The 23,369-nt window shown below is 60.8% G+C and overlaps 2 protein-coding genes across 14 annotated transcripts in view; one reads left to right on the forward strand and one right to left on the reverse strand.

Annotated features, from left to right (window-relative positions):
* Positions 1 to 482: 482 nt before the first annotated feature.
* CEL (carboxyl ester lipase) lies at positions 483 to 7,633 on the forward strand. The gene is made up of 11 exons (XM_003353694.5): positions 483 to 731; positions 3,091 to 3,241; positions 3,330 to 3,452; positions 3,579 to 3,776; positions 4,255 to 4,385; positions 4,517 to 4,624; positions 4,719 to 4,836; positions 5,230 to 5,416; positions 5,599 to 5,802; positions 6,567 to 6,764; positions 7,066 to 7,633. The coding sequence occupies exons 1-11, from the start codon at positions 666 to 668 to the stop codon at positions 7,544 to 7,546; spliced, it is 1,965 nt and encodes a 654-aa protein (XP_003353742.3). The 5' UTR covers positions 483 to 665; the 3' UTR covers positions 7,547 to 7,633.
* A 6,611-nt stretch (positions 7,634 to 14,244) lies between these two features.
* The window catches only part of RALGDS (ral guanine nucleotide dissociation stimulator), a 47,225-nt gene continuing 38,100 nt past the window's right edge, over positions 14,245 to 23,369 (reverse strand). For all 13 annotated transcript variants that reach the window (XM_021070962.2, XM_085000506.1, XM_085000503.1 and 10 more), the window contains 10 exons: positions 23,055 to 23,139; positions 21,432 to 21,500; positions 20,939 to 21,025; positions 20,398 to 20,430; positions 20,046 to 20,167; positions 19,765 to 19,860; positions 19,309 to 19,510; positions 18,867 to 19,109; positions 17,397 to 17,511; positions 14,245 to 15,287 (listed from right to left, as the gene is read on the reverse strand). In XM_021070962.2, coding sequence (XP_020926621.1) covers positions 15,112 to 15,287; positions 17,397 to 17,511; positions 18,867 to 19,109; positions 19,309 to 19,510; positions 19,765 to 19,860; positions 20,046 to 20,167; positions 20,398 to 20,430; positions 20,939 to 21,025; positions 21,432 to 21,500; positions 23,055 to 23,139 — 1,228 coding nt within the window. In that variant the 3' untranslated portion in view covers positions 14,245 to 15,111. The remainder of the gene's footprint in view (positions 15,288 to 17,396; positions 17,512 to 18,866; positions 19,110 to 19,308; positions 19,511 to 19,764; positions 19,861 to 20,045; positions 20,168 to 20,397; positions 20,431 to 20,938; positions 21,026 to 21,431; positions 21,501 to 23,054; positions 23,140 to 23,369) is intronic.

Genomic DNA, 23,369 nt, shown 5'->3' on the forward strand with positions numbered 1-23,369 from the left:
CCTGCTGAAAGTGACGTCCCCCCACACTCAAGGCAGGGCCACGTGGTGCTGCTCAGTCCCCGCCACCACCTCCTCGAGTCGCACACCCAGTGCACCCTGGGTAAGAAGGGACTGCCACACGGGCCACAAGGGCCAGGAGCACACAGCCCGCTCTGTCCTGGAGGTCTCGCCCCCAGTCCCCAAGAAGTGACCCCTGCCCAGCTGCAGGCAGGGCATGGAGGCGAATCGTGCCCATTTTCCTGGTTGAGGCTTCAGAACGCACCACACAGCCAAGACCCCGCACTTGCAGCCCCGCCTTGTGCCATCTGCCTCTGCTCCCAGGTAGCGGTAACCTGCACAGGTGCTCTGTGGACACGAGGTCACCCAGGAGCACCGGCCCTGGGAAAGAGGGACGTCCCAGCACGTGTGTGTGTGTGTGTGTGTGTGTGTGTGTGTGTGCGTGCATGTGTGTGTTTCTGCACATGACCTTGGCCCAGCCCGAGCCCAGCTGGCAACAGCAGCTCCTGGCCCCACCACCTGGAGTGTTGCCACCTGGAGGAAAGGGCAGAGGTCAGAGGAGGGGAAGGGACCCTCCTCAGGCAGCTGCCACCCTGGGCTCCCGGCTGGCACAGCCCATAAATACCCGCAGGCCCAGAGGCAGGGTGACCTGGAGGCGGCCACACACCATGGGGAGCTCAGAGCTGGTCATCTGGTGCCTGGCCTGCTGCCTGGCTGCAGCCAGGGCAGCGAAGGTAGGTGAGAGCTCAGCAGAGCGGTCGCACCCGGAGAGGGGCCCTGCTCTCCTCCTCGAGGCCAGACTTGGAAACTGGGGACGGGGCACAGCAGAGGGACGACAGATGGAGCCACTGGCAGAAAGAGCCAGCCTGAGGGAGTTCCCGCTGTGGCACAGTGGAAACAAATCCCACTAGTATCCAAGAGGCTACGGGCTCGACCCCTGCACTTGCTTAGTAGGTTAAGGATCTAGCATTGCCACAGACGCAGCGTAGGTCAAATCTGTGGCTGGGATCTGATCCTTGGCCCAGGAACTCCATGGGCTTCGGGGCGGCTGGAAACAAAACTCCTTGCCCCCTCTCTGCCCTCTGGCAAGCCTGAGGCAGGGCCAGGGTCAGCGTGACCAGGAGGGAAACCACAGCCGTGTGGTCCGTCCGGCTCCGGCGGGGCTCCGGGGGCCCAGCCCCCACCATGCTGCTCTCTCCACACTTCAACCTGCCCTCCCGGGCCCTGCTGCCCAGCAGCTCTGGCCCTGGTCCCGGGTCCCTTCTGCCACAGAGAGGAGGTCATTCTCCTCCTTGTGGTGGTAGCAGGGGCAGCTCTGTTCTGGGTGCTGAGGGGTCCCTGGATTCCTCCGTGCTGCTCCAACTGCCAGCGACACCCCTGCCCCGGCTGCCGCGATGGCCAGGTCCCCATGCCCCCCTCCCCACCCTGGGGCCCTCGGGCTGGTCTCAACACAAGGAGACACGTCTGAGCTGTGACCCTTAGTCCCCCAGGCCCTGACCTGGCGTGTGTCTGCTCTTGCTGGTCAGGAAGAATGCCAGGAGGCCTGGAACAAGGAGGCTCATCCTGAGCTCCCACTGTGGCTCAGCGGGTTAAGAACAAGACTGGTATCCATGAGGAGGCAGGTTTGATCCCTGGCCTGACTCAGTGGGTTAAGGATCCCGTGTTGCCATGAGCTGTGGTGTAGGTTACAGATGCAGCTCGGATCTGGCATTGCTGTGGCTGTGGTGCAGGCTGGCGACTGTAGATCTGATTGGACCCCTAACCCGGGAACCTCCATATGCTGCGGGTGCAGCTCGGAAAAAAAAAGCAAAAAAAAAAAAAAAAAAAAGGAGGCTCATCCTGGGGTGAGAGAGAGAGAGTGGGGCCAGCTCCTGGGCAAAACCGCAGGCACCTGGCCAGTGTTGCTTCTGGATCCTTCTTTCTCCAATTCCAGCTGCCCCACCTCCCCACCCCAGCGAGGCAGGGGCCCCCATCAGCCTAGACCTCGGAGGGCAGCTGGGGTCTGGCTAGGCCTGGCAGTGGGCCCCTGCCCTTGCCCACCTGGCCCAAGCACAGGCGAGGCCCAGGAAGCCTGGACCTGCGCCCATTCGGGATGTCGGGGTAGAGCACTGGGCGGGGAGGGGGCTCTGAGGTCAGACAGCAGCTGCCCGGCAGCGCCTTCTTTATTTTTTTTTTTTTGTCTTTCTGTCTTTTCTAGGGCCGCACGTGCAGCACATGGAGGCTCCCAGGCTAGGGGTCTAATCAGAGCTGTAGTCACCAGCCTACGCCAGAGCCACAGCAACTTGGGATCCGAACAACATCTGCAATCTACACCGCAGCTCATGGCAATGCCAGATCCTTAACCCACTGAGCGAGGCCAGGGATCGAACCTGCAACCTCATGGTTCCTAGTCGAATTCGTTAACCACTGAAACATGATGGGAACTCCCCGGCAACGCCTTCTAACGCGGAAGCCTCATTCCCTCGGAATGATGGGCAGATGGCCCCCAGGAACCCCGTGAGGCCTGGTCGCTCAGGGCAAGGGCTGGATACACAGCAGTGGTTCTGGTGCCTCGGGGGGCAGGCGTCTTTCCCAGCTTAGGGAAAGCACACGGGCTGAGAGGACTTGACACAGGGCAGTCAGACACCATCAGGGGAGACCAGGTGGGTAGAAAGCCGGGCCCGCCACTCAGGGAGCTCCCGGCTGGGCATGAAGTGTTCAGGGCCCATGGGGCACCTACCACTGTGGGCAGCCAGACAAGCACAGGCCAGGACGGAGGGACTCTTGTCACGCCTCTTACAGGTGGAGAAACCGAGATTAGGGGGCCAAAGTGAGAATCCAAGCCTCCCCTGCCCTCTCTTGGCCTTCGTGGAAGGTTTCCCAGGCAGAGACACACTGGCTGGACCACCTTCCTCTGAGATTCAGGGACAGACACCCAGGGGGCTGGGGAAGCTGTGAGCCGGCTCCTCAAGCCACGTGGGCAGGTGGCCCCTCCTTGAGGCTGTCTCTTGGGGGGGACTCTGGAATGGATCCCCCGCCCCAGGGGTGGGTGGGGGGAAGGGAGCGTGGGGGGCAACCAGCCTGCGCCCACCTGATCTCCACCTCCCACCCCAGCTGGGCTCCGTGTACACGGAGGGCGGCTTCGTGGAAGGCGTCAACAAGAAGCTGAGCCTCCTCGGCGATTCTGTGGACATCTTCAAGGGCATCCCCTTTGCCGCTGCCCCCAAGGCCCTGGAGAACCCCCAGCGACACCCAGGCTGGCAAGGTGGGCGTGCGCAGGCGCGGGGCGGGCCCGGAGACGGGGTGGGCGGGGCTGCCGCCGTCCTCACACCAGCCCCTCCCGCCGCCCGCAGGGACCCTGAAGGCCAAGGACTTCAAGAAGCGGTGCCTGCAGGCCACCATCACCCAGGACAGCACCTATGGGGACGAGGACTGCCTGTACCTCAACATCTGGGTCCCCCAGGGCAGGAAGGAAGGTCTGCTCCCCCCACCCTGCAGGAAGCCCCCAGGCAGCCCCAGGCCCCGGCAGCACGGAGCGGGGTGGGGAACGCGGCGTGCGGGGGGCGCGCCTCTGGGGTCACCGGGCCTGCTCCCCCCCCCAGTCTCCCGGGACCTGCCTGTCATGATCTGGATCTACGGAGGGGCCTTCCTCATGGGGTCCGGCCAGGGCGCCAACTTCCTCAGCAACTACCTGTACGACGGGGAGGAGCTGGCCACCCGCGGCAACGTCATCGTGGTCACCTTCAACTACCGCGTGGGCCCCCTGGGCTTCCTCAGCACCGGGGACGCCAACCTGCCAGGTCGGCTGGGCGCCTGGGGCCCGGGTGGGGGAGTGTGCCGAGCACCCCGTGTCCTGAAGCAGCTCCTGCCAGCCCCCTAGAGAGGCCCAGAATCCTGTTTGTGGAGTGAGTGGGGTGGTGAGACGTGAGAGGAGTCCTTTGGCAGGTGGAACGAAAGAGAAGAAGCGGCTGGCCCGCCCGCCAGGCCAGGGGGACAAGGAGCCAATGAAAGGGGCAGGAGAGGGGACACAGAGGTGGTGACTTGGGGCGACCCAGAAGCTGTAGGACACACAAGAGGGACTGGGGAGAGAGCTGGGCAGGCCTGGCCCTCCTGTCCCCCTGCCGTCCAGCCTCCTGCGACCCACCATGCACCACCCTGGGGCTCCCCAGGGTCCCCACTCGCACAGGGATTGTGCACCTTGTGTGGGCCGGGCTCCCGGCACCCCAGTCCTGGCTGAGGGTCCCCAACGCAGCCCCACCCCCGCTACCCCCGCCCCAGGTAACTACGGCCTCCGGGACCAGCACATGGCCATCGCCTGGGTGAAGAGAAACATCGCGGCCTTCGGGGGAGACCCCGACAACATCACCATCTTCGGGGAATCGGCGGGAGGCGCCAGTGTCTCGCTGCAGGTCTGGGGACCCCCGCGGAGGAGGGCCTGCCCCCGAGGCGGAGGGAGGGAGCTGCTCGATGTGGGGTCTCCTTAGCGGAGCCCTGCAGACAGGTGGGCGAGGCTGGTGACAGGACCTCTGTGTGCTCGCAGACCCTCTCTCCCTACAATAAGGGCCTCATCAAGCGAGCCATCAGCCAGAGTGGCGTGGCACTGTCCCCCTGGGCCATCCAGAAGAACCCCCTCTCCTGGGCGAAAACGGTAAGACGGAGCTGGCAGGGGGCACCCTCCTTTCTGCTCTCTGTCCTGGACCCCGTGTCCCCCACCCCGAACTCTGCCTACCCCCAACCCCCAGATTGCAGAGAAGGTGGGCTGCCCCATGGACGACACTGCCAGGATGGCCAGGTGCCTGAAGATCACTGACCCCCGCGCCCTGACGCTGGCCTACAAGTTGCCCTTGACGAAACAGGAGTGTGAGTGGGGGCTGCTGATGGGGAAGAGTCTTAGTCCCAGGACCAGTGGTTCCCACCTTGGGCGACTTAGTGCCCAAGGACACGAGGTAGAGGCTGGAGGCAGTTTTGCTGGTCGCAGCTGGGTGGCGGGGGGGTGCTATGGGTGTCCAGCCGGTGGAGGCCAGGGAGGGTGCTAAACACCCCCCACTGAGCCAGACCCTGGGTGGGGGCCCACGACCTTGCATCATCCGGCCCCGATGTCAGGAGAGCCGAAGCCGGGCCACCCCGGCCTCCGTCAAGCGAGGCAGGTCTCCTCTTGTGGCCCCGTCGGGGTGGAGTCGGCTCCTGGCCGAGCTTGAGGAGATGGGCGGGCAGGTGCCGGAAGGTTCGAGAACCTGCTGCTCTGCCCCCCAGTCCCCGTGGTGCACTATCTGGGCTTCATCCCGGTTGTCGATGGGGACTTTATCCCCGATGACCCGGTCAACCTGTACGCCAACGCCGCCGACATCGACTACCTGGCGGGCACCAACGACATGGACGGTCACTTGTTTGCCACCGTCGACCTGCCAGCCGTCGACAAGGACAAAAAGACCATCACGGAGTAAGCAGGGGGCACAGGGATGGTGCCCCAGGGCGGCTGGGGGAGGTTCCAGCAGAAGAATGAGGAAGACAGCACCGCAGGGGTGATGGGGGGCGTGGTCCACGGCTTCCTGCTGCATAGGGGTGCGGATGCCCACTTGCGGGCACTGGGCGCAGAGTCCAGGGTCGGCTTGGTCCCCACAGGGAGGACTTCTACAAGCTGGTCAGCGGATTCACCATCGTCAAGGGGCCCAGAGGTGCCAACATCACCTTTGACGTGTACACCGCGTCCTGGGCCCAGGACTCGTCCCAGGAGACCAAGAAGAAGACCGTGGTGGACCTGGAAACCGACATCCTCTTCCTGATGCCCACGGAGACGGCCGTGGCCCAGCACAGGGCCAACGCCAAGTGAGGAGGGAGGGGCGGGGGCGGCCCCCCGGGATCCTGCGCCTCACGGCTGGGCAGCTCCCAGGTGCTGGGAAGCCAGGGAAGGCCAAGCTCTGTCCCCTCCTGTGCCTGCAGCATCTGCCAGGCCTCACAGGGCTGGAGGGGCCCCCCTCCCCTCCCAGCCTCGGGGGCTTTCCCGAATCCTCCCGAGACCCTCTGCCCAGGCCAGCCCTGCATGCTCTCCCAGACCCCACAGTCCCTGCCCTTGGAAGGTTCGGCCTTCCACCCGTCAAGCCGTGTGGGAGGGAACGCTGGGCGGTAGCTTCTGTGGAGGGCTTCCGATTTGCCAGCTTCCGCATTAAAAACCTCCAGATACTAATAGCCAATGAAAACAAAGACAGCTCTGATTCGACCCCTAGCCTGGGAACCTCCATATGCCACAGGTGTGGCCCTAAAAAGCAAAAACAAAGAAACAAAACCCCAAAACAAATTCACTTGCCGAGTGAAACTTTCTTGGTACTGAATGATGCAGGAAGATGGTGCAGAATGTTTGCTGGAGGTGGAATAGCAATGCAGCTGAAGTCACAGAACCCCTCAAGTTATGTATTTGGCCACAGCTTTCCTTCCCCCAGGTGTCAGCATCCAGGTCCTTCTTGAGTCCTGCGGGAGCTCGCCGGACCCTGCCCTGCTGTGCCCCGAGGCCGTCCGCTGGGGCCCATGTCCGGGGTGGGGGGCCCCAGGTGAGCCCAGGGCCAACGCAGGCGGTCTCCCCTCCCCGCCCCCAGGAGCGCCCAGACCTACACCTACGTGTTCGCCCACCCTTCTCGGATGCCCGTCTACCCCAGCTGGGTGGGGGCCGACCACGCGGATGACCTCCAGTATGTCTTTGGGAAGCCCTTTGCCACTCCGCTGGGCTACCGGTCCCAAGACAGGACCGTCTCCAAGGCCATGATCGCCTACTGGACCAACTTTGCCAGAAGCGGGTAAGGGGGGGGGGGCCCTCCTGCCGCCTCGCCCTGCAGGCCTGGAATCCAGGTCTGGTCCCTCACTTCCACTTAACCTCCCTGAGCCTCGGTACCCCTTCTGTGCCAGGCTAAGGGCTCCCGGCGGGGCCCCCGGATGCACCCGAGCCCAGCCAGTGCCTGGGAAACAGCCAGGTCCCTTGTGGGTCCCACTCCGTGTGGGGCGGGGGGTGGGGGGGAACCCCAGGGAAGCTGGAGCCGGGCCAGGCCGGGGAGCCCCCAGGGTCCACCGAGCCACCCAGCCTTCTTTCGCACTCTGCAGGGACCCTAACATGGGCGGGTCGAGTGTGCCCACACACTGGGAACCCTACACCCTAGAAAGCAGCAAGTACCTGGAGATTACCAATAAGATGGACAGCAGCTCCATGAAGCAGGACCTGAGGACCAGCTATCTGCAGTACTGGGCCACCACCTACCAGGCACTGCCCACGGTGGCGGATGAGGGGGCCATACCGGTGCCTCCGACCGGGGACTCGGAGGCCGCCCCATCCCCCCCTACTGGGGACTCGGAGGCCACCCCAGCACCCCCCACGGGGGACCCGGAGGCCACCCCAGCACCCCCCACGGGGGACTCGGAGGCCACCCCAGCACCCCCCACGGGGGACTCGGAGGCCGCCCCATCCCCCCCTACTGGGGACTCGGAGGCCACCCCAGCACCCCCCACAGGGGACTCGGAGGCCACCCCAGCGCCCCCCCCCAGCGATGCTGAGGTGGCTCAGATGCCCATAGTCATTGGCTTCTAGTGTCCTTGACCTCCAGAGGCCACAGGGTGGGACCCCAGCGGCCTTCTTCCCTCCCGAGCTTGTCCTCAATAAAGCCTCCTCTCTCTGTCTGGCATCTTTCTTTGCTCCCAAGACCCAGCGGTAGGAAGGGGACCCTCAGTCACTGTGACATCACCGGGTGCCTGGCCCAACCCGTTTCCCCTGACCTGTCAGTCCTCGAGCTCCAGGAAGCCGGCAGGACCACCCTCAAGTCAGAGGAGGAAACAGACTGCAAACCGAAGCGCCGGGGCCAGGGCTGGGATTCAGGCGTGGGCCCTTGGACGCCAGGCGGCTGCCTCCGAGGAAGGCTGGGCTCTGGCCCAGAGCGGGACTGGGGGCTGGAGGCCGCGGCCAAGAGAACAGCTGGGCTCGGCAGGCGGGGGCCGCCTCTGGACCCGCGGAGCCCAGGCTTGCCCAGACCCTCTGGGCTGCGGGGAGGGACCTCTGTGTTTTAACCAGGGTCTGGGAAGAGGAATGGATTCTGCCTTCAGCTGGACCGAGTCAACAAGACAATAAAGCATCACACGAAGGTCAGAAGCCAGGGAGCGAGCGGACAGAGCACGGGGCCCGAGCCCGATGGCTCTGGCAGAGCTCCGCGTCGGGGTCATTGCCACCTCTGGAGTCTGGCCAGGGCACGTGCTCAGGGTCAGCAGGGCCAGACTCAAACCCAGAAACTCCAACGTCAGAGCTGGCAGCAATGTCAGGGCCCCCCCATTCTTGAGTCACCGTGGGGTGAGGGTGAGGGTTAGAGGTCCCAGAGTCCTGAGCCGCTCAGCCTGGTGGGTTGCGGGTGGGACCAGCAGCACAGGGGGCCAGCCAGCCGCTCTCCCTCTCCAGCCGCAGATGGGAGGCTGAGCCCGGGGTGGGGGGCCGAGTCCTGCAGCCCCCCGAGGCACCTGAAAGGCCACACTCCAGGCGGGCCTGTGAGCACCCACGTGGCTGCTCTGGGCTTCCTGCCTTGGTCAAGTGCTCTCAGGTATAAAAGAGTGAGGCGGACTTCCCGCCATGGTGCCGTGGGATTGGCAGCATCTCTGGAGCGCTGGGATGCAGATTCGATCCCCAGCCTGGCACAGTGGGTTAAGGACCTAGTGTTGCTGCAGCCACAGTGTAGGTTGCAAGGGCCCTGGCCTGAGAACTTCAATGCCGTGGGGCAGCCAAAAGAGAAAAAGGGGGAAAAAAAAGACCGAAGGAGACGGCCCCTCGCTGCAGGGCAGGCTCTCCTGGTGACTGTCCCTCCTCTGACACTTCGTGCACGTGGCTCCTCTGAGTGTTTCTACCTGTTGGGTCTGCTCTCGGGAGCCTCCTCTGGGCCTGGACGGTCCTGGGAGGTGGAGCTTCTCCCCCTTGCTGGGGAGAGCACAATTGTGCCCGTCACTCAGGACAGCATGTCCCTGGCAGGCTGGGCCCCATTAGGAAGGGTGGCATCCAGCGGTGTGCTCAGTCCCTGGGCTGCGCGGTTAAGGCCTCCCTGGCAGAGGGCAGCCCTGCCCTGTGACCTGCACAGCCATCACAACGTGGCTTCCCCCAGCCCGTAATTCACCAGGCTCTTGCCTTTTCAGGCTGTGCCCCGGGGATGAAGCTGATAGCACTTAACCGCGGTGCAGGCTAGAGGCTGTCTAGGGGCCTGGAGGCTCCCTGCTGGGCCGGTAGTAAACCCATAGCTCCAACACGGGGACGCCCAGGGGATACACGGGTGGGCTCAGGCCAGAGTCTGTTGTTTATTGCCCTGATGAGAAGTGCTTCAGTATTGTTTTTCTTTTTTTCTTTTCTTTTCTTTTTTTTTTTTTTTGTATTTTTAGGGCCGCACCCGCGGCATATGGAGGTTCCCAGGCTAGGGGTCTAATCAGAGCTCTAGCTGCTGGCCTACACCACAACTACAGCAACACAGAATTCAAGCTGTGTCTGCGACCTACACCACAGGTCACGGCAATGCCAGATCCTTAACCCACTGAGTAAGGCCAGGGATCGAACCCACATCCTCATAGATACTGGTCAGGTTCATTGACCACTGAGTCACGACGGGAACTCCGTGTTTTGGTATTTCTTTGCCAAGGTTGCGCCAGAGCAGGCTGTGGGTTGGTAATTTTGGTAACACGCCCTCTCCTACCCCTGCCCTGATGTCTCATCTTTTCAGCCTTCCCTACGGGAAGGGGTCAAACCATCCACTTCTCCATGACGTGACCAAAGCACAGACTTGGACAAAGAACCCAGCCATCCGGGAGTTCCCTTGTGGCTCAGTGGGTTAAGGATTGCCACTGCTGTGGCGCGGGTTTGATCCCTGGCCCTGGAACTTCTGCATGCTTTGACTGCGGCCAAAAAAAGAAAGAAAGAAACAAACAAACAAAACCACAGCCACCCTAGGGGGCAGCAAAGTCCAAGAGCTCCAGCCCAGCTACTCTTGAAGGCAAAGTCAGTTCCAGCATGACTGCATTTGAAAGCTGGTGACGGTGCGAGTCGGAGACCCTCAGAACCACGTGGCCTCTGACTGCACCCCGGCCGGTGAGGGACAGTGCACAGGTCCTTCACTGGCAGAAATAAGCATCCCCACCCTGGTAAACCAGCACTCACCCAGAATCCATCAGATGGTGGCCAGGATGAGTGGCCACCATGTGCCTAGTGGCCACCACGTGGCAAGGGACCTTCCAGCATGTTTCTGGGTGAGGTCAGTTGCACAGAGTTGCAGGAAATCCTTGTTCACAAGTAGCAGAAATGCTTAAGGGACGAGGCCCAGTGGTAGCCTTCAAAGCTGCGTCACAAGTATTTCCCCGGGACACCAAACCAGCAGGAAAAGGAATTCTGAGCTCATGGACCAGGATTCCAGCAGATGAAGGGTTGATCACGGGGCCTTGTGGGAGACCGAGGATGCTGAGCCCTGCTGTCCACAGTCCCCTGGCTGATAACCTCCCCCGGCCCCTGCCTCCCCCCGGGCTGCGCATTTGGATCTGTCTGTAATGTCCCCCCACGTAGTGCTGCTGGAATCCCGGTATGACCTCGAAAGCCCTAAGGGGCAGCTGGGTGGTCCAAAGAAACTCCAGAGAAGCAGGAAGTGGTCCCTCTTCCTCAAGGCTGTAGAAAAAGTACTTCCTGGGTCAGGAAGTGGTCCTTGCACATGTTATTTTTTTTTAAAATGGAGGTAAAAAATAAAAAATTAAAATAAAAATGGAGGTAAACTATATATAGCATAACATTTTTAGCTTTATATTTAAATAGAATATATTAAATAAATATGTTTTATTTTGACGAGTGCGACGCGGTGACTTTAGCGCCATTCTCACTGCTGTGCAACCATGCCCACCATCTCTTTCTAAAACTTGATCACCTCAAGCGGAAACACTGTAGCCATTCCCCAATCTTAATTTCTCCCTACCCCTGGCAATCTGTTCCAGTTTCTGGTCCAATCAACTTGCCTATTCTATTTCTCTGTTATTGTTTTGTTGTTGTTGTTGTTTGCATGGGTTTAGTTTTTTTGACCACACCCTGGGCAGGTGGAAGGTCCTGGGCCAGGGATCGAATCTGAGCAGCCTGAGCTGCTGTAATGTTATAACGATGACACCAGCTCATGAACCTACTGCATCACCAGGGAACTCCTAGATACTTGTTCGTTTCTTTTTTTAGGGCCACACGTGTGGCACATGGAGGTTCCCAGGCTAGGAGCTGCATCGGAGCTTGTAGCCGCTGGCCTACACCACAGCCACAGCCGTGCAGGATCTGACTGCGGCTGCGACCTACACCACAGCTCACGGCAACACTGGATCCTTAACCCTCCCCATTACAGGCTTCTAGAATTACCTATTAGTTATCTCTCCTGGTTTTCTTTACCCCCCCCCCCCCCGCTTTTTTGGCCACCCACAGTATACAGAGTTCAGGCCAGGGATCAGATCTGAGCCGCAGTTGTACAGCTGCCACAAGGCCAGATCCTTCACCCACGGTGCTGGGCCAGGGATCGAACCTGCATCCCAGAGCTTCAGCGATGCCAGCAGTCCTGCTGCACCCCAGGGGGAACTCCGATGTCCTTTCATTTTTCATGTGGCTTTGAGTTATTGTCTGGAGCTTGTTCGTTCAGCCCAAAGGGCTCCCGTTAGCATTTCTTGGAGGCAGGGCTATTAATAACAAACCCCTTAACTTTGTGTATTTGGCAACATCTTCATTTCCCTTCATTCTTCATGGACAGTTTCCTGGATCTGGATATAGAGTTCCTTTTTTGTCCCCCCAACACTTCAAATACGTCATTCTACTGCCCTCTGGTTGCCATGGCTTCTGATGAAAATTCAGCTGTTAATCTTATTAGGGAGGGCCACGCCCCCACCCGTCTCCCCCAAACAGTGACCGTTCCTTTCTTTCTGCTTTCAAGATTTCCTGCTTACCTTTCAACAACCGTGTTCCCCTGTGTCTTGTGTGGCTCTCTCTGAGTTTATCCTGCTTGGAGTTCCCTGGGCTTCACGTGTAGATGTCTACGCCTCTCACCAAATCGGAGATGTTTTCAGCCATGATCAGTTCACTTCATCTCTGCTCCTTTGTCTCTTCTGGGACTCTCCTCACACATGTGTCGTTCCACTTGATGGTGTCCCCAGAGCCCCTCTGGGTCTGTTCCATTGTCTTCGCTCTTTTTCCTTTCTGCTCCTCGGACAAAATAAGTTCAACTGCCTTAAGTTCACAGAATCTTTCTTCTCTCTGCGCAGATATGCCACCGAACCCCTCTAGGGAGTTTTTCTTTTCAGTTATTGCACAGCTCAGCTCCAGAATTTCCATTTGGTGTCTTTTTAGAATTTCTATCTCTTTACTAAATTCTATGTTCTTACACTGTTCTCTCGATTTCCTTAATTGCTTGGTCCATGGTTTCTTTCTAGCTCACTGAGCTTATTTAAAACAGTTGACTTAATGTCTTTGACAAGCAATTTTAATGTCAGAGCCTCCTCAGGGATAGTTTCTGTTAAATTCTTCACCCCTCCTCTGCCCCCTGTGAACAAGCTCTATTTTCCTGTTTCCTTTTTTTTTACTTTTTAGGGTCAATGTGCAGCATATGGAAGTTTCCAGGCTAGGGGTTGAATCAGAGCTACAGCTGCAGACCCACACCACAGCCACAGCAACATGGGATTCTTAATCCACTGAGCAAGGCCAGGGATTGAACCCACGTCTTCATGGATCCTAGTCAGGTTCATTACTGCTGAGCCGTGATGGGAACTCCTATTTTCCTATTTCTTGATATGTTTTGTAATTTGTGGAGAACTAGATATTACTATAATATGATAACTCTGGAAATCAGATTCTCCTCCTTCTCAGAAATTGCAGTCTTCTTTCTTCCTTCCTCCCTTTTCGTCTTTTTTTTTTTTTTTTTTTTTTTTTTTTTGCTTTTTTTAGCACCACACCTGTGGCGTATGGAAGTTCCCAGGCTAGGGGTGAAATCAGAGCTACAGCTGCCAGCCTACACCACAGCCACAGCCATGCCAGATCCAAGCCACGTCTACGACCTACATCACAGCTCACGGCAACACCAGATCCTTAACCCACTGAGCAAGGCCAGGGATTGAATCCACAACCTCATGGTTCCTAGTCGGATTCCTTTCTGCTGCACGACAGGAACGCTTCCTTTTTGTCTTTTTAGGGCTGTACCTGCAGCATATGGGAGTTTCCAGGCTAGGGGATGAATCAAGAGCTGCAGCTGCCGGCCTACATTGCAGCCCACAGCAACGCCAGATCTGAGCCACGTCTGCAACCTACACCACAGATCACAGCAATGCTGGAGCCTTAACCCTCTGAGCGAGGCCAGGATCATCAAACCCACCTCCTCATGGACACTCATTACCACCGAGCCACAATGGGAATTCCAGTCTTCTGTTTTTCTCAACAGTGAATCTGCCAAACCCTTTTTACAAAACCTGTATCCCTTGCTATGTAGTCACACTGGCTTCTGCTCCCTTGTCTCAGGGGTCAGCGTGTGACCTGGCAGAGTCCTTCCTTAGTGGCTGGAGTTCGGCAGCATCACCCTCACCAAGGACCCTCCCAGTGTCGTGTCTGATGCGCGTCCAGAGTCCCCCATATTGTTGATTCTGATAGTTTCCCCCTCCCAGCTTAATTGTTGTGTCCATGGAGAGACTAACCCTTCCTCTTTTTTCTATTTAAAACGATATTTAAAAAAAATTTTTTTTTTAAATTTTTTTTGTCTTTTAGCCTTTTCTTGGGCCACTCCCACGGCATATGGAGGTTCCCAGGCGAGGGGTCAAATCGGAGCTGTAGCTGCCAGCCTACGCCAGAGCCACAGCCACGCGGGATCCGAGCCGTGTCTGCGACCTACACCACAGCTCAAGGCAACGCCGGATCCTTAACCCACTGAGAGAGGCCAGGGATCGAACCCGCCACCTCATGATATTTTTAAAAACACCTAAATTTCAGAGGTGGTTGCTATGCCACGTGAAAGCACTTCCAAATTCAAACCTCAGGGTGCTAAGGGGCTGTCTCAGCTCGCTGCTCAGTTTCATGACTCTGAAGGAAACGTCTGCCGTGGAAGGTGGACCTGTGTCTCCTGAAGTGGGCCAGAGAAGGGCGGCTGGCCCTTCGCACTTTTCCTGCATGAAGCAAACCGATAACCCTGCAAGACGCCCCGTGTGAACAGAGGACATGAGCGTCTGAATCCCACTGAAATGAGCACAGGCCATGAGAGAACCACACGACAGCTCCCAGGCTACAGTAGAAACAGGATTTTAATATAATATTCAAGTCTAGCCTTTGCTATTTACAACAAATAAATATTGCCCCTCCCCAACTGGTAAACATTTTTTTCACCTTTTATACAAATATTCAACTCCCTCCCCTCCCCAAACCCTCCTTTCTCACCAACCCCCGTCTCGTGTGGTCTCGTGAAGCCCAGATGCCGCAGTGAAGGGCACTTGCAGTGTCATGGGTTGTGACATCAGTGGGACTCGGCCGAGGCCGTCCTCACTCACTGGCTATGAGCGTGGTCTGCGAAGAGGGTCTCTCTCTCTCTCTCTCCTCTCCCAGGGGAGGGCTGGACTGGGCAGTGGGCAAGCCTTCCTCACTCCCCGTCGGCCCTGACGATGGAATCTTTGGTGCAGCCTGAGAAAGGCTAGAGTGGAGTGAGGAGGGGCCGGGACCCCACGAAGGGCACGAGGAGAGAACTGCAGTGGTCAGACCTGGTGGATGAGTGGGTGCCCTGGGGTGCCCACGGGCACAGGTGGCAGTGGCCCACACCTGGGAAGGTGTGAGGGACGTGTACAGAGGGCGGCGCCCGGCAGCAGGCAGGGCTCCGTGCCCATTGGCAGCGCTCCTTGGCAAAAGTCAGCTAGTCCTCTGGTTCCAGAGAGCAGAAGGCACCTAAGGCAGCGAGAGGTCCACAGGAGGCCAGGTCAGCCCACCGATCGGCGGGCGTCAGGCCCGGCAGCGGGAGAGGTTCAGGGTGAAACTGGAGTCTGGGGGTGGCCTGGGCTGGCAGGCTGGGCAGGAGGGCCCGCCTGGCCTGGGCCACTGACGTCTGTAAGTGCTTAGCTGTCCGGCCGGCCAGACCCCGGAAGGGCCAGCTCGGTCGGGACCAGTCAGAAGATGCCCTTGGCGATCTTGAGTCCTTTCTGCTTCATGCGGGGGAGGGTCGAGCTGGCTCCATGCCTGACCTTTGCCCCCTTGGTGAAGGTCCGTTTCTTCAGGACGAAGTCATAGTTGGCAGTGGAGTTCATGGCATAGAACACGTTGGCATTGTCGGGGATCTTCAGCTCTGGTCGGGGAGGGGCAGAGGGTCAGCTGTGCGCACGGCGGCACCGCAGGACACCCCGCCCTGCGAGGACCCCTGCCAGGGCAGGCCTGATCCAGAGACAGGAGACCCGCCCCTCCCAACGCCACTTCTGGACCCCCAAGGACCCCTCCCGATGACACCCGCCTGGGACAGACTCCGCTGTGGCGCCGATGAAACCTAACGACTCTTGTTGAGAAAGGACCCTGACTCCAGAAAGCCCCGCCTCAGTCTGCGGCTGGCAAAGGGTCAGCCCGTCCTCCCCGCCCCCCGGCCCCCGCTGCCTGCACTGATCAAGATCTTTCTAGAACCCAGACCTCCTCCCCTGAATCCCACCCAACTCAGGACAAGGGCTCTGGGGCTCTGCGAAGCGCAGGCTGTGCCCCAGGCCTCCTGGGCCGGATTCCGGGGAGCCCTCCACACCCCCTGGGTGCTGGGCTCCCAGCAGGTGTTTGTTCTTTTTTCTTTTTTCTACTTTTTACATGTATTTATTTGGCTGCACCCACGGCATGCTATATAAGTCCCTGGGCCAGGGACTGAATCCGAGCCACAGCCACGACCCTAAGCCAAGCCACTGCATTGACAATGCCAAATCCCTAACCTGCTGGGCCACCAGGGAACTCCAGGTATGTGTTCTTGGTTCCTATTTCCCGCCCTCTCCTCCGGCCCTGAGCCTGCTCTTCCCCACGCGGGGCTGGAGTTTGTGCTCTGGCCTCCAGCATGGGGCTCTCACTCTGGTCCTTAACTGTTTAGGCCTCAGTCTTCCTCTTCTGTAAGATGGGAGTACTGCCAGCCCTGTCTGCCTCACCAAAATGGTGCAAGAAGCTGAGAGAGGACTTAGAAAACAACTCCCAGGGGGGCTTGGCGGGGAGGGAGGCTCATGGCTAGCCATCTGGGTCATGGCCGTGCGTGGGCGATGAGCTCCTTGCAAGGGAAAGAAAATAACAGTAGCATTTGCAGCCAGGGCACATCCGAGCACACACACGTGAGCTCACAGACACATGGATGAGTCTGTGGGGATGGGAAACAGGCACACACGGCTTTAGGAATTTGCCGGAGGTCTCCCGGCCGCAGCTGTCTGGCCCCAAGTCTGTGCTTGTTCTTAACTCGCTTCCTTTCCCAGTCGGGAGACTCTGGAGCTGCTCCCTAGCAGCCTCTGGGTTTACTGTCTGCTGTGGCCTGAAAGTTTGTGTCCTCTGTCGATTTGCTTAGAGGGCTCGCCAGCCCCTGCCCCCCTGTGGGAACACAGCAAGAAGTGGGCCACCTGCAACCCGGAAGAGGGCCTTCACCAAACCTGCCCACGCTGGCACCCTGATCCTGGACCTCTAGCCTCTTGAACTTTGAGAAATAAATTCCTGTCATTTATAAGCTACCAGTTGGGATTTCTTTTTTTGTCTTTTTGCCTTTTTCTAGGGCCACGCCCGCGGCATATGGAGGTTCCCAGGCTAGGGGTCTAATTGGAGCTACTGCTGCCGGCCTACACCACAGCCACAGCAAGGCGGGATCCGAGCCGCGCCTGAGACCCACACCCCAGCTCACAGCAACGCCGGATCCTTAACCCGCTGAGCAAGGCCAGGGATCGAACCCGCCACCTCACGGTTCCTAGTTGAATTCGTTAACCACTGCGCCACGACGGGAACTCCCCAGTTGGGATATTTTGTTACAGCCGCCAAACGGGCTGAGACAGCGTCACACGCACGTGGATGTTCAGATTCGATGCCGGGGTTCAGGCGGTCACGGGTCTTTCCAAAGGACATGTTCGCCACATCTCGACCACAAAGTGCCCCTTTGACCGGCCCGTGGGCTCAGCCACTGGCTGCCTGGCCCCAGGAAAAAAGCCTTCTCTCCCCTCTCCTCAAAGATGCTGGCACTGGCCGAGGCCCCCTACTGACCACAGGCCCAGGAAGGGCATGGGACTGGCCCAGCAGCCCCCAGGGGCCAGTGAGGAGAGGCTGGGGGCGTCCAGGGCGGCCCCTAGGCAGGTCAGGGGGTGGACAAAGCCCAGTCCCACCTGGTGGCACGTTTTCTAGGGCGGCGGGCCTGGGGTACGGCCCCGCCACGGTCCTACCGCCCACCTGAGCGGCCCTGACTTACTGCGATCTTCCGAAATGACCTGCACCAGCTCGTAATCTTCCGGCTCGTCCTCGTCCAGGTTGTGTTTGTCCATGGCCTTGCGGATGACAGCCGGAGCCTTGTCCTGGCTGGTCACCTGGGTGGGGTGGGGGGCGGGCCGTTAGGACAAGGGTGTGGAGGAGCTTGGGGGTCCAGAGAGCGGCAGCCAAGGACCCTCGCAGCTTCCTTGGCACCTCGCTCAGGGGCACACAGGTGCTGGATCCAGGGGGGTCATGCCGCCTTCTCCTCCCCTCCCCCCACCCCTTGCCATGAGGAGGGGTCTCCCGAGGGTGCCTGCCCCCAGAGCTGCTCCCCTGACCTCGCCCATCCAGGGCAACAGCCAGGGAACTGACAGCATCCGGTCCCAGCCCTGAGGGGAAGAGGAGGAGCTGGCTGGATGCCCGGTGGCTGCCTATGTGCCAGGCCTGCACTGGCTGGAGGCTGCCCTGGTGGACAGTGCAGGCCAACCCCTGCTGCCTTGACCCTGAGGCCTCAGAAACAGGGTCACACAGGCGACAGCGTTAACGGGACACCAGACCCAGGCTGGGTGGGGGGCTTGTGTGTGGGGGGGTGCAAACGGCTCATCTGCAGCCTGAGGTCTGGAGGATGAGAAGAGTCCCCCCCGACCCCACCTGGACACACACAGTATCCGTGGGCAAATCCCGCTGGCTTGGTCTCAGTCTTCCAATTATATGCAGTGTCTAACACCGCCGGCCACCTCCGCGGCCAGCAGCCTGGTGCAGCCACTGCTCTTCCAGCCTGATTCCTGTCTGCGCTCCCTCCACCCGCCATGAGAAGCCAAAAGTCACTGCTGCCCACCCCTCACTCCAGCTTACCGCCCCCCGCAACAAGTCGTGGGTGCTGACACTCGTGTGACACCTGCTCCTTCACCTGGGGCCTCCTGCTGCTCCTCCCAGCCCCAGGAACACTCTGTCTTGGGACCTGGCCTGCGGCCCCCCCAACACTCAGGTGCTTTATCAAGGAGGCCCCGCCCCACTGCTGACGTCATTCTAGTCCTCGTCCCCCAGCGCTGATCACCATCGGTGCTCCGTGCACTGGCTTCTTTTTTTTTTTTTGGTCTCTTTAGGGCTGTACCTGCAGCATGTGGAGGTCCCCAGGCTAGGGGTCGGATCAGTGCTGCAGCTGCAGCTGCTGCAGCACCAGATCCAACCAGGTCATGTCTGCGACCTACACTGTGGCTCGAGGCAACACCCAATCCTCAACCCACCGAGCGAGGCCAGGGAAGGAACCCGCGTCCTCGGGGATACTAGTTGGGTTCTCAACCCGCTGAGCCACAGTGGGAACTCCCGCACTGGCTTCTTTATTCCCGTATCTGGTTGACTGTCTGTCCTTCCCAACCCCTGGACGGCCACTCTGGGGGCGGGCAGGGCCGATCCATGCCAATGGGCCCGGGTCTGTGGCCGGGGGGTGCCCACGGGGACGCCAGCTCACCAGGATGCTCTTGTACATGTTGCCATTGTCCACGTCCAGGCTGACCCGGATGATGCAGCAGTCGCCCACCTGCTGGTTGTAGAGGGGCAGCGAGGAGCCATGGCTGCAGACCCCGGAGACGGAGCGCTTGTGGGTGCGGGCGGTGGCCACGGGCGTGGTGGAGGCTGAGGAGGAGGAGGTGCTGCTGGAGGCCGAGCTGATGCCGGAGGTCTCCGGGGACGACTGGGAGGCCGACTCCCAGAACTGCGGGGGACGGCACGGTCAGCAGAAGCCTGGGGCCCTGCAGGGCGCCCCAGGCCAGTGTCCAGCTCTGGGGGGTTCTGGGAGCCCTGCTCGGGAGCGGGGGCTTCCTGGCCCCTCTTGCGGGTGGCGACGGGGAACTCGGGCGCCAAGACTGGAGGGGCTGGGCGGGGCTGGGAGGGATCGGGCATGGGGCAGTCACCTTCTTCTCCTGGCCATCGGGGGACTCTGGGACAAAGCTCACGTTGATCTCCTCCACGTCGGAGCTGGAGGACCCAGCCGAGTGGACGCTGAGTGCGTCAGCAATGTCCCCGCTGCTGAGGTAGGGGCTGCACCTGAGCTGGTCACAGGACTTGGAGTGGCAGCTGCTGCTGGCACTGAGCTCCGTGCTGGGGGCCTGGCGGCTGCACGAAAGAGCTGGCTGACTTGGGGGAGGTCTCTCCGGGGACACAGCCCACCCCTATCACCCTGCACTCAGGGCATCACCCCACTGGCATCGCCCCATTTCACAGGGGCAAAAACTGAGGCCCAGGGAGGCGGGGCAAGTGGCCCAGTCACAGGGTGCTGGGGGGCTGAGATCCAGGGTCCACTGCCTGCGTCCAGAGCCCGCTCCCAGCCCGCGCGCCCCCTGGGCCCAGCCCTGACCCCCGGCACTCACTCGCTCCAGCGCTTGACGATGGCCGCGTTCTTCTTGACCCTGAGGGTGTTGCTGGCTGACTCCGAGGGGGGCTCCAGCTCACAGGACAAGTTGTAGCTACAGGAACGGTGGCGGCTGAGGCTCCCAGGAGCCACATGTGGGTCTCCCTCCCGGGGCCCGCCCGGCAGGTGGAGTCCAGGGGCCCAGCCACCCCCGGAAACACCAGGACCCTAAGCCACAGGCTCTCGGGAGCTGCTCAGGGACAGCCCACCTGTGGCCACCCAGCTCCCACCCGGGCTCACCTCTCGGTCTCGCTGAGCCACTCCATGGCCTGGAACCAGGCCCGGAACTGCTCCTCGGGCGCGATGCTGTAATTGTTGCAGGCCGACTGGAGCAGCTTGATCTGGGCAATGACTTCGAATTCCTGGCCCCAGAGGGAAGGACAGGGTGGTGACGGCCAGCCTCTGGGCCCCCTCTTCCCGCCCTGTTCCCAGAGCTGGGTTCAAACAGCCCCCTCCCCAAGTTGTCCTGGATTTGCCCTCCTGCCCCACTCTCCCATCTGTCCCCAACTTTCCCGATAAATGTAACGGGGGGCGGGCAGAGCCAGGTGTCCTGGCCACCCCCCAACACCCAGCCCCTTCCCGAGAGGCTCACCTTCCTTCTCTTCTCGAAGTTGATCAGTCTGCCCTGGAAAGCGGACAGCCAGGGCCCATCAGAAAGCGCCCTCTCGCCCACACCACCCCTCGCCCCCTCTCAGGCTGCACCACCCAGAGCACACACCAGGGGGCAGCATGGCACGCTTCTCGGCCCAGGTGGGACCCCGGTTGGGACCCTGGCTGGGAGGCGGGCAGAGCCTCAGGGACCTCCCGCCCAGCCCTCTGAGGACGGCTGGAGAGACAGAGGCCGTGGGCAGGAAGGCCCAGCTTGGCCACCACGTGCCCGACCCTGGCGGGCCCAGCTTCTCTCCACCCATGACCGCGGCCTGAGGGAGGGGCTCTGTCCTGCTGGGCCAACTCCCCCTGCAGCTCTGAGCCCCACCAGCCAGACAGCAAGCTGTGTTCACTTGTTGCTGAGATGGGCAAGGTGTCCCCAGGACACGAGGGCGGCCAGGGGCTCTCGTGAGACGGGGGGCGGCCGGTGCGCAGAGCTCAGGGCTGAGGACCCGCCCGCCCCGCCCCGCCCCGCGCTCACTCACATACAGATAGTCCTTCATCGCCGTGTCCAGCATCACCAGGTCTGTGAGGAAGGTGCCCAGGTAGGGAACAGTGCCCTGGATGACACCCTGTGGCATTGGGGGCAGGGGACGGATGAGCAAGGCCCCAACCCCTCCCCCGAAGACCCCTCAGCCCACGTGGAGCAGCCTGGGGGCCTTTAGCCATCTCTCCCAAATGCCCCCCCCCCCGCCACCAGTGCCATGGGCCCAACCCCCCTCCAGTCACCTTCCAGGCCTGGTATTTGGCCAATGCCCAAGGTGATCTGGTCTCCGGCCACCCCCATCACCAAATCCCCACTGGGCCCAGCTCTTCTAGACCCTGGCTCTGGTGGCCACGAGTGCCCCGGGACCCCAGCCGGTCAGGGCATGGCCCCACCAGGGCCCAGAGGAGGTCAGGTCTAAGGTCAGGCAGTGTGGCCGCAGGAGGGAAGGCTGAGGGCGGGCTCCTATCCCAGCCTCGGGCACGCACACTCACCGTCTCCTTGGGTCGCTTCTGGGCTCTCTTGGGGTTCATTTCCAGGGTGGCAAACTTGGAGGTCCCCTCCTGCCAGGCGAGGATGGGGTTGCTGAGGCCTCTGCCCCTCCCCCTCCAGCCCACCCGACCTGAGCCTGGTCACTGGCACAGACGCTCCAGAGCACGTCCTGCTTCCAGATCCAACCCCTGCTCCCGCTCCCGCAGGGACCCCGGGCGGCGGCCTGGCCTCCCTGAGCCTGTCCCTCATCTGCAAAGTGCAGACAGGACTCCACCTGCCCCTGGGGCCTCCGAGGACTCACTGCCACACGCCGGTCACTGTGGCTGTGCTGCCACCCCCACTCCCGGGGAGGGTCCCGCCCAAAACTCAGGCGTGGGTCCTTTTCCCGCTGGACCCTCACTGCCCCCCTGAGAGGCTGACACCCCCGGGGTCATCATTCCTCTTCTGTTCTGTCTTTTCTTGCCCTCCCTCCCTTCCTTCCTTGCTTTTTAGGGCCGAACCCACAACTTATGGAAGTTCCCAGGCTGGGGGCTGAATCAGAGCTACAGCTGCCTACACCACAGCCACAGCAACCCGGGATCCAAGCTGTGTCTGTGACCTACACCACAGCTCACAGCAAGGCTGGATCCTTAACCCACTAAACAAGGCCAGGGGTCAGACCCGCATCCTCATGGATACTAGTCGGGTTCTTAACCCGCTGAGCCACAATGGGAACTCCCCCACTTTCCAGATGAGGAAACTGAGGCCCAGGGGGCAGGGACTTGCCTCTGAATGAGTCTCAGAAGGACTCGGAGGGGAACAGACTCCCCCGCCCGGCTGGAGGCCCCCCTCCCCCATAAACCAGGTCGAGGCTCAGAGCCTTTGGTGTGTGCCGGCCCCCAGCCCCCCAGCAGGGAGAGCTGTGGTCAGAGGGACTCTGGGGGGTGCTGGCTGAGCGGGTGTCTGCCACACCAAAGGTTTCACACCCCCACGGCGCCCCCTGAATGTTCTCTGCCCAGGGGGGCCTCCTCAGTGCCACCTCTGACGGGGCGAGCTGGGGCTGTGGCGAGCACGGCTCAATGACACCCTGCACCCTCTATGACATGGCAGCTTCTGTGGAAGGACCCGGTGAAGGCACCAGGCCCTCTATGCCTGTCACAAGCCATCCGGGCATTCGTCTTGGCCAATGGAGGCCCTGGGGCGAGGATCCAAGAGTCGCCAGGGTTCACCTGCGGCATCTGACCTGGGGCGAGTCCCCCACACCCAGGTCTGCCTCCCAGGTCTGCTCATTTGGACCCAGGGCTGGGCAGAGCCTGCAATACCGCCCCTGGGCAGGCGGGGTGCCCACTTCGGGAGGTTAGTGCAGACGGAGGAGCGAGAGGGCATGGCTTTGCGGCGACAGGCTGGACTGGGGTGGGGAAAGAAGAGACCCCCTCCACCCCCTGGGGGGAGCTGAGTGCCGGGGAGGGACCAGTGAGGAACCAGGAGACTAATCCTGCCCCTCATCTCTGGAACAGCTGGCCCGCTCCATCCCTGCGCCACGACTCCTGGCCCCGACCTGCCCGCGGGCCAAACAGATCCCACGGGAACTCTAGAAACTTTCAAAGGGAATGTGAAGCCACCCGCTCCCGCACCCCCGACTCTACCTTGATAAGCAGCTCTCTGCTCAGCGAGTAGTTGTTCTCATCTGAGAAAATCTCTGACAGCTTCTGAAAGATCCGGAAGCTCTCCCTGGAGGAAGGAAGGAGACGGGGGGCAACGTGGGGGGGGGTGCAAAAAAGTTGAAGGACCCAGAGGCCCCAGTTGCCTGGAAGGGTGGTTTGCAAATAGGATTCCACTGACCCTAAAGGCTCTGTGGACTGGGGTCGGGGGGAACCTCTCGTGTTGGGTCACCTGGGACCCCCCCCACCCCCGCCACTTCCTATTCTATGGAGCAGCTGTTTTGGAAAGTTTTTTCTTTT

The sequence above is a fragment of the Sus scrofa genome, chromosome 1 (genome assembly GCF_054392235.1).
Source record: "Sus scrofa isolate SSC_HxYL_T2T_F1_AM1 chromosome 1, Sscrofa_HxYL_maternal_Yorkshire_Landrace_v2.0, whole genome shotgun sequence".
NCBI classification, from domain to species: Eukaryota; Metazoa; Chordata; class Mammalia; order Artiodactyla; family Suidae; genus Sus; species Sus scrofa.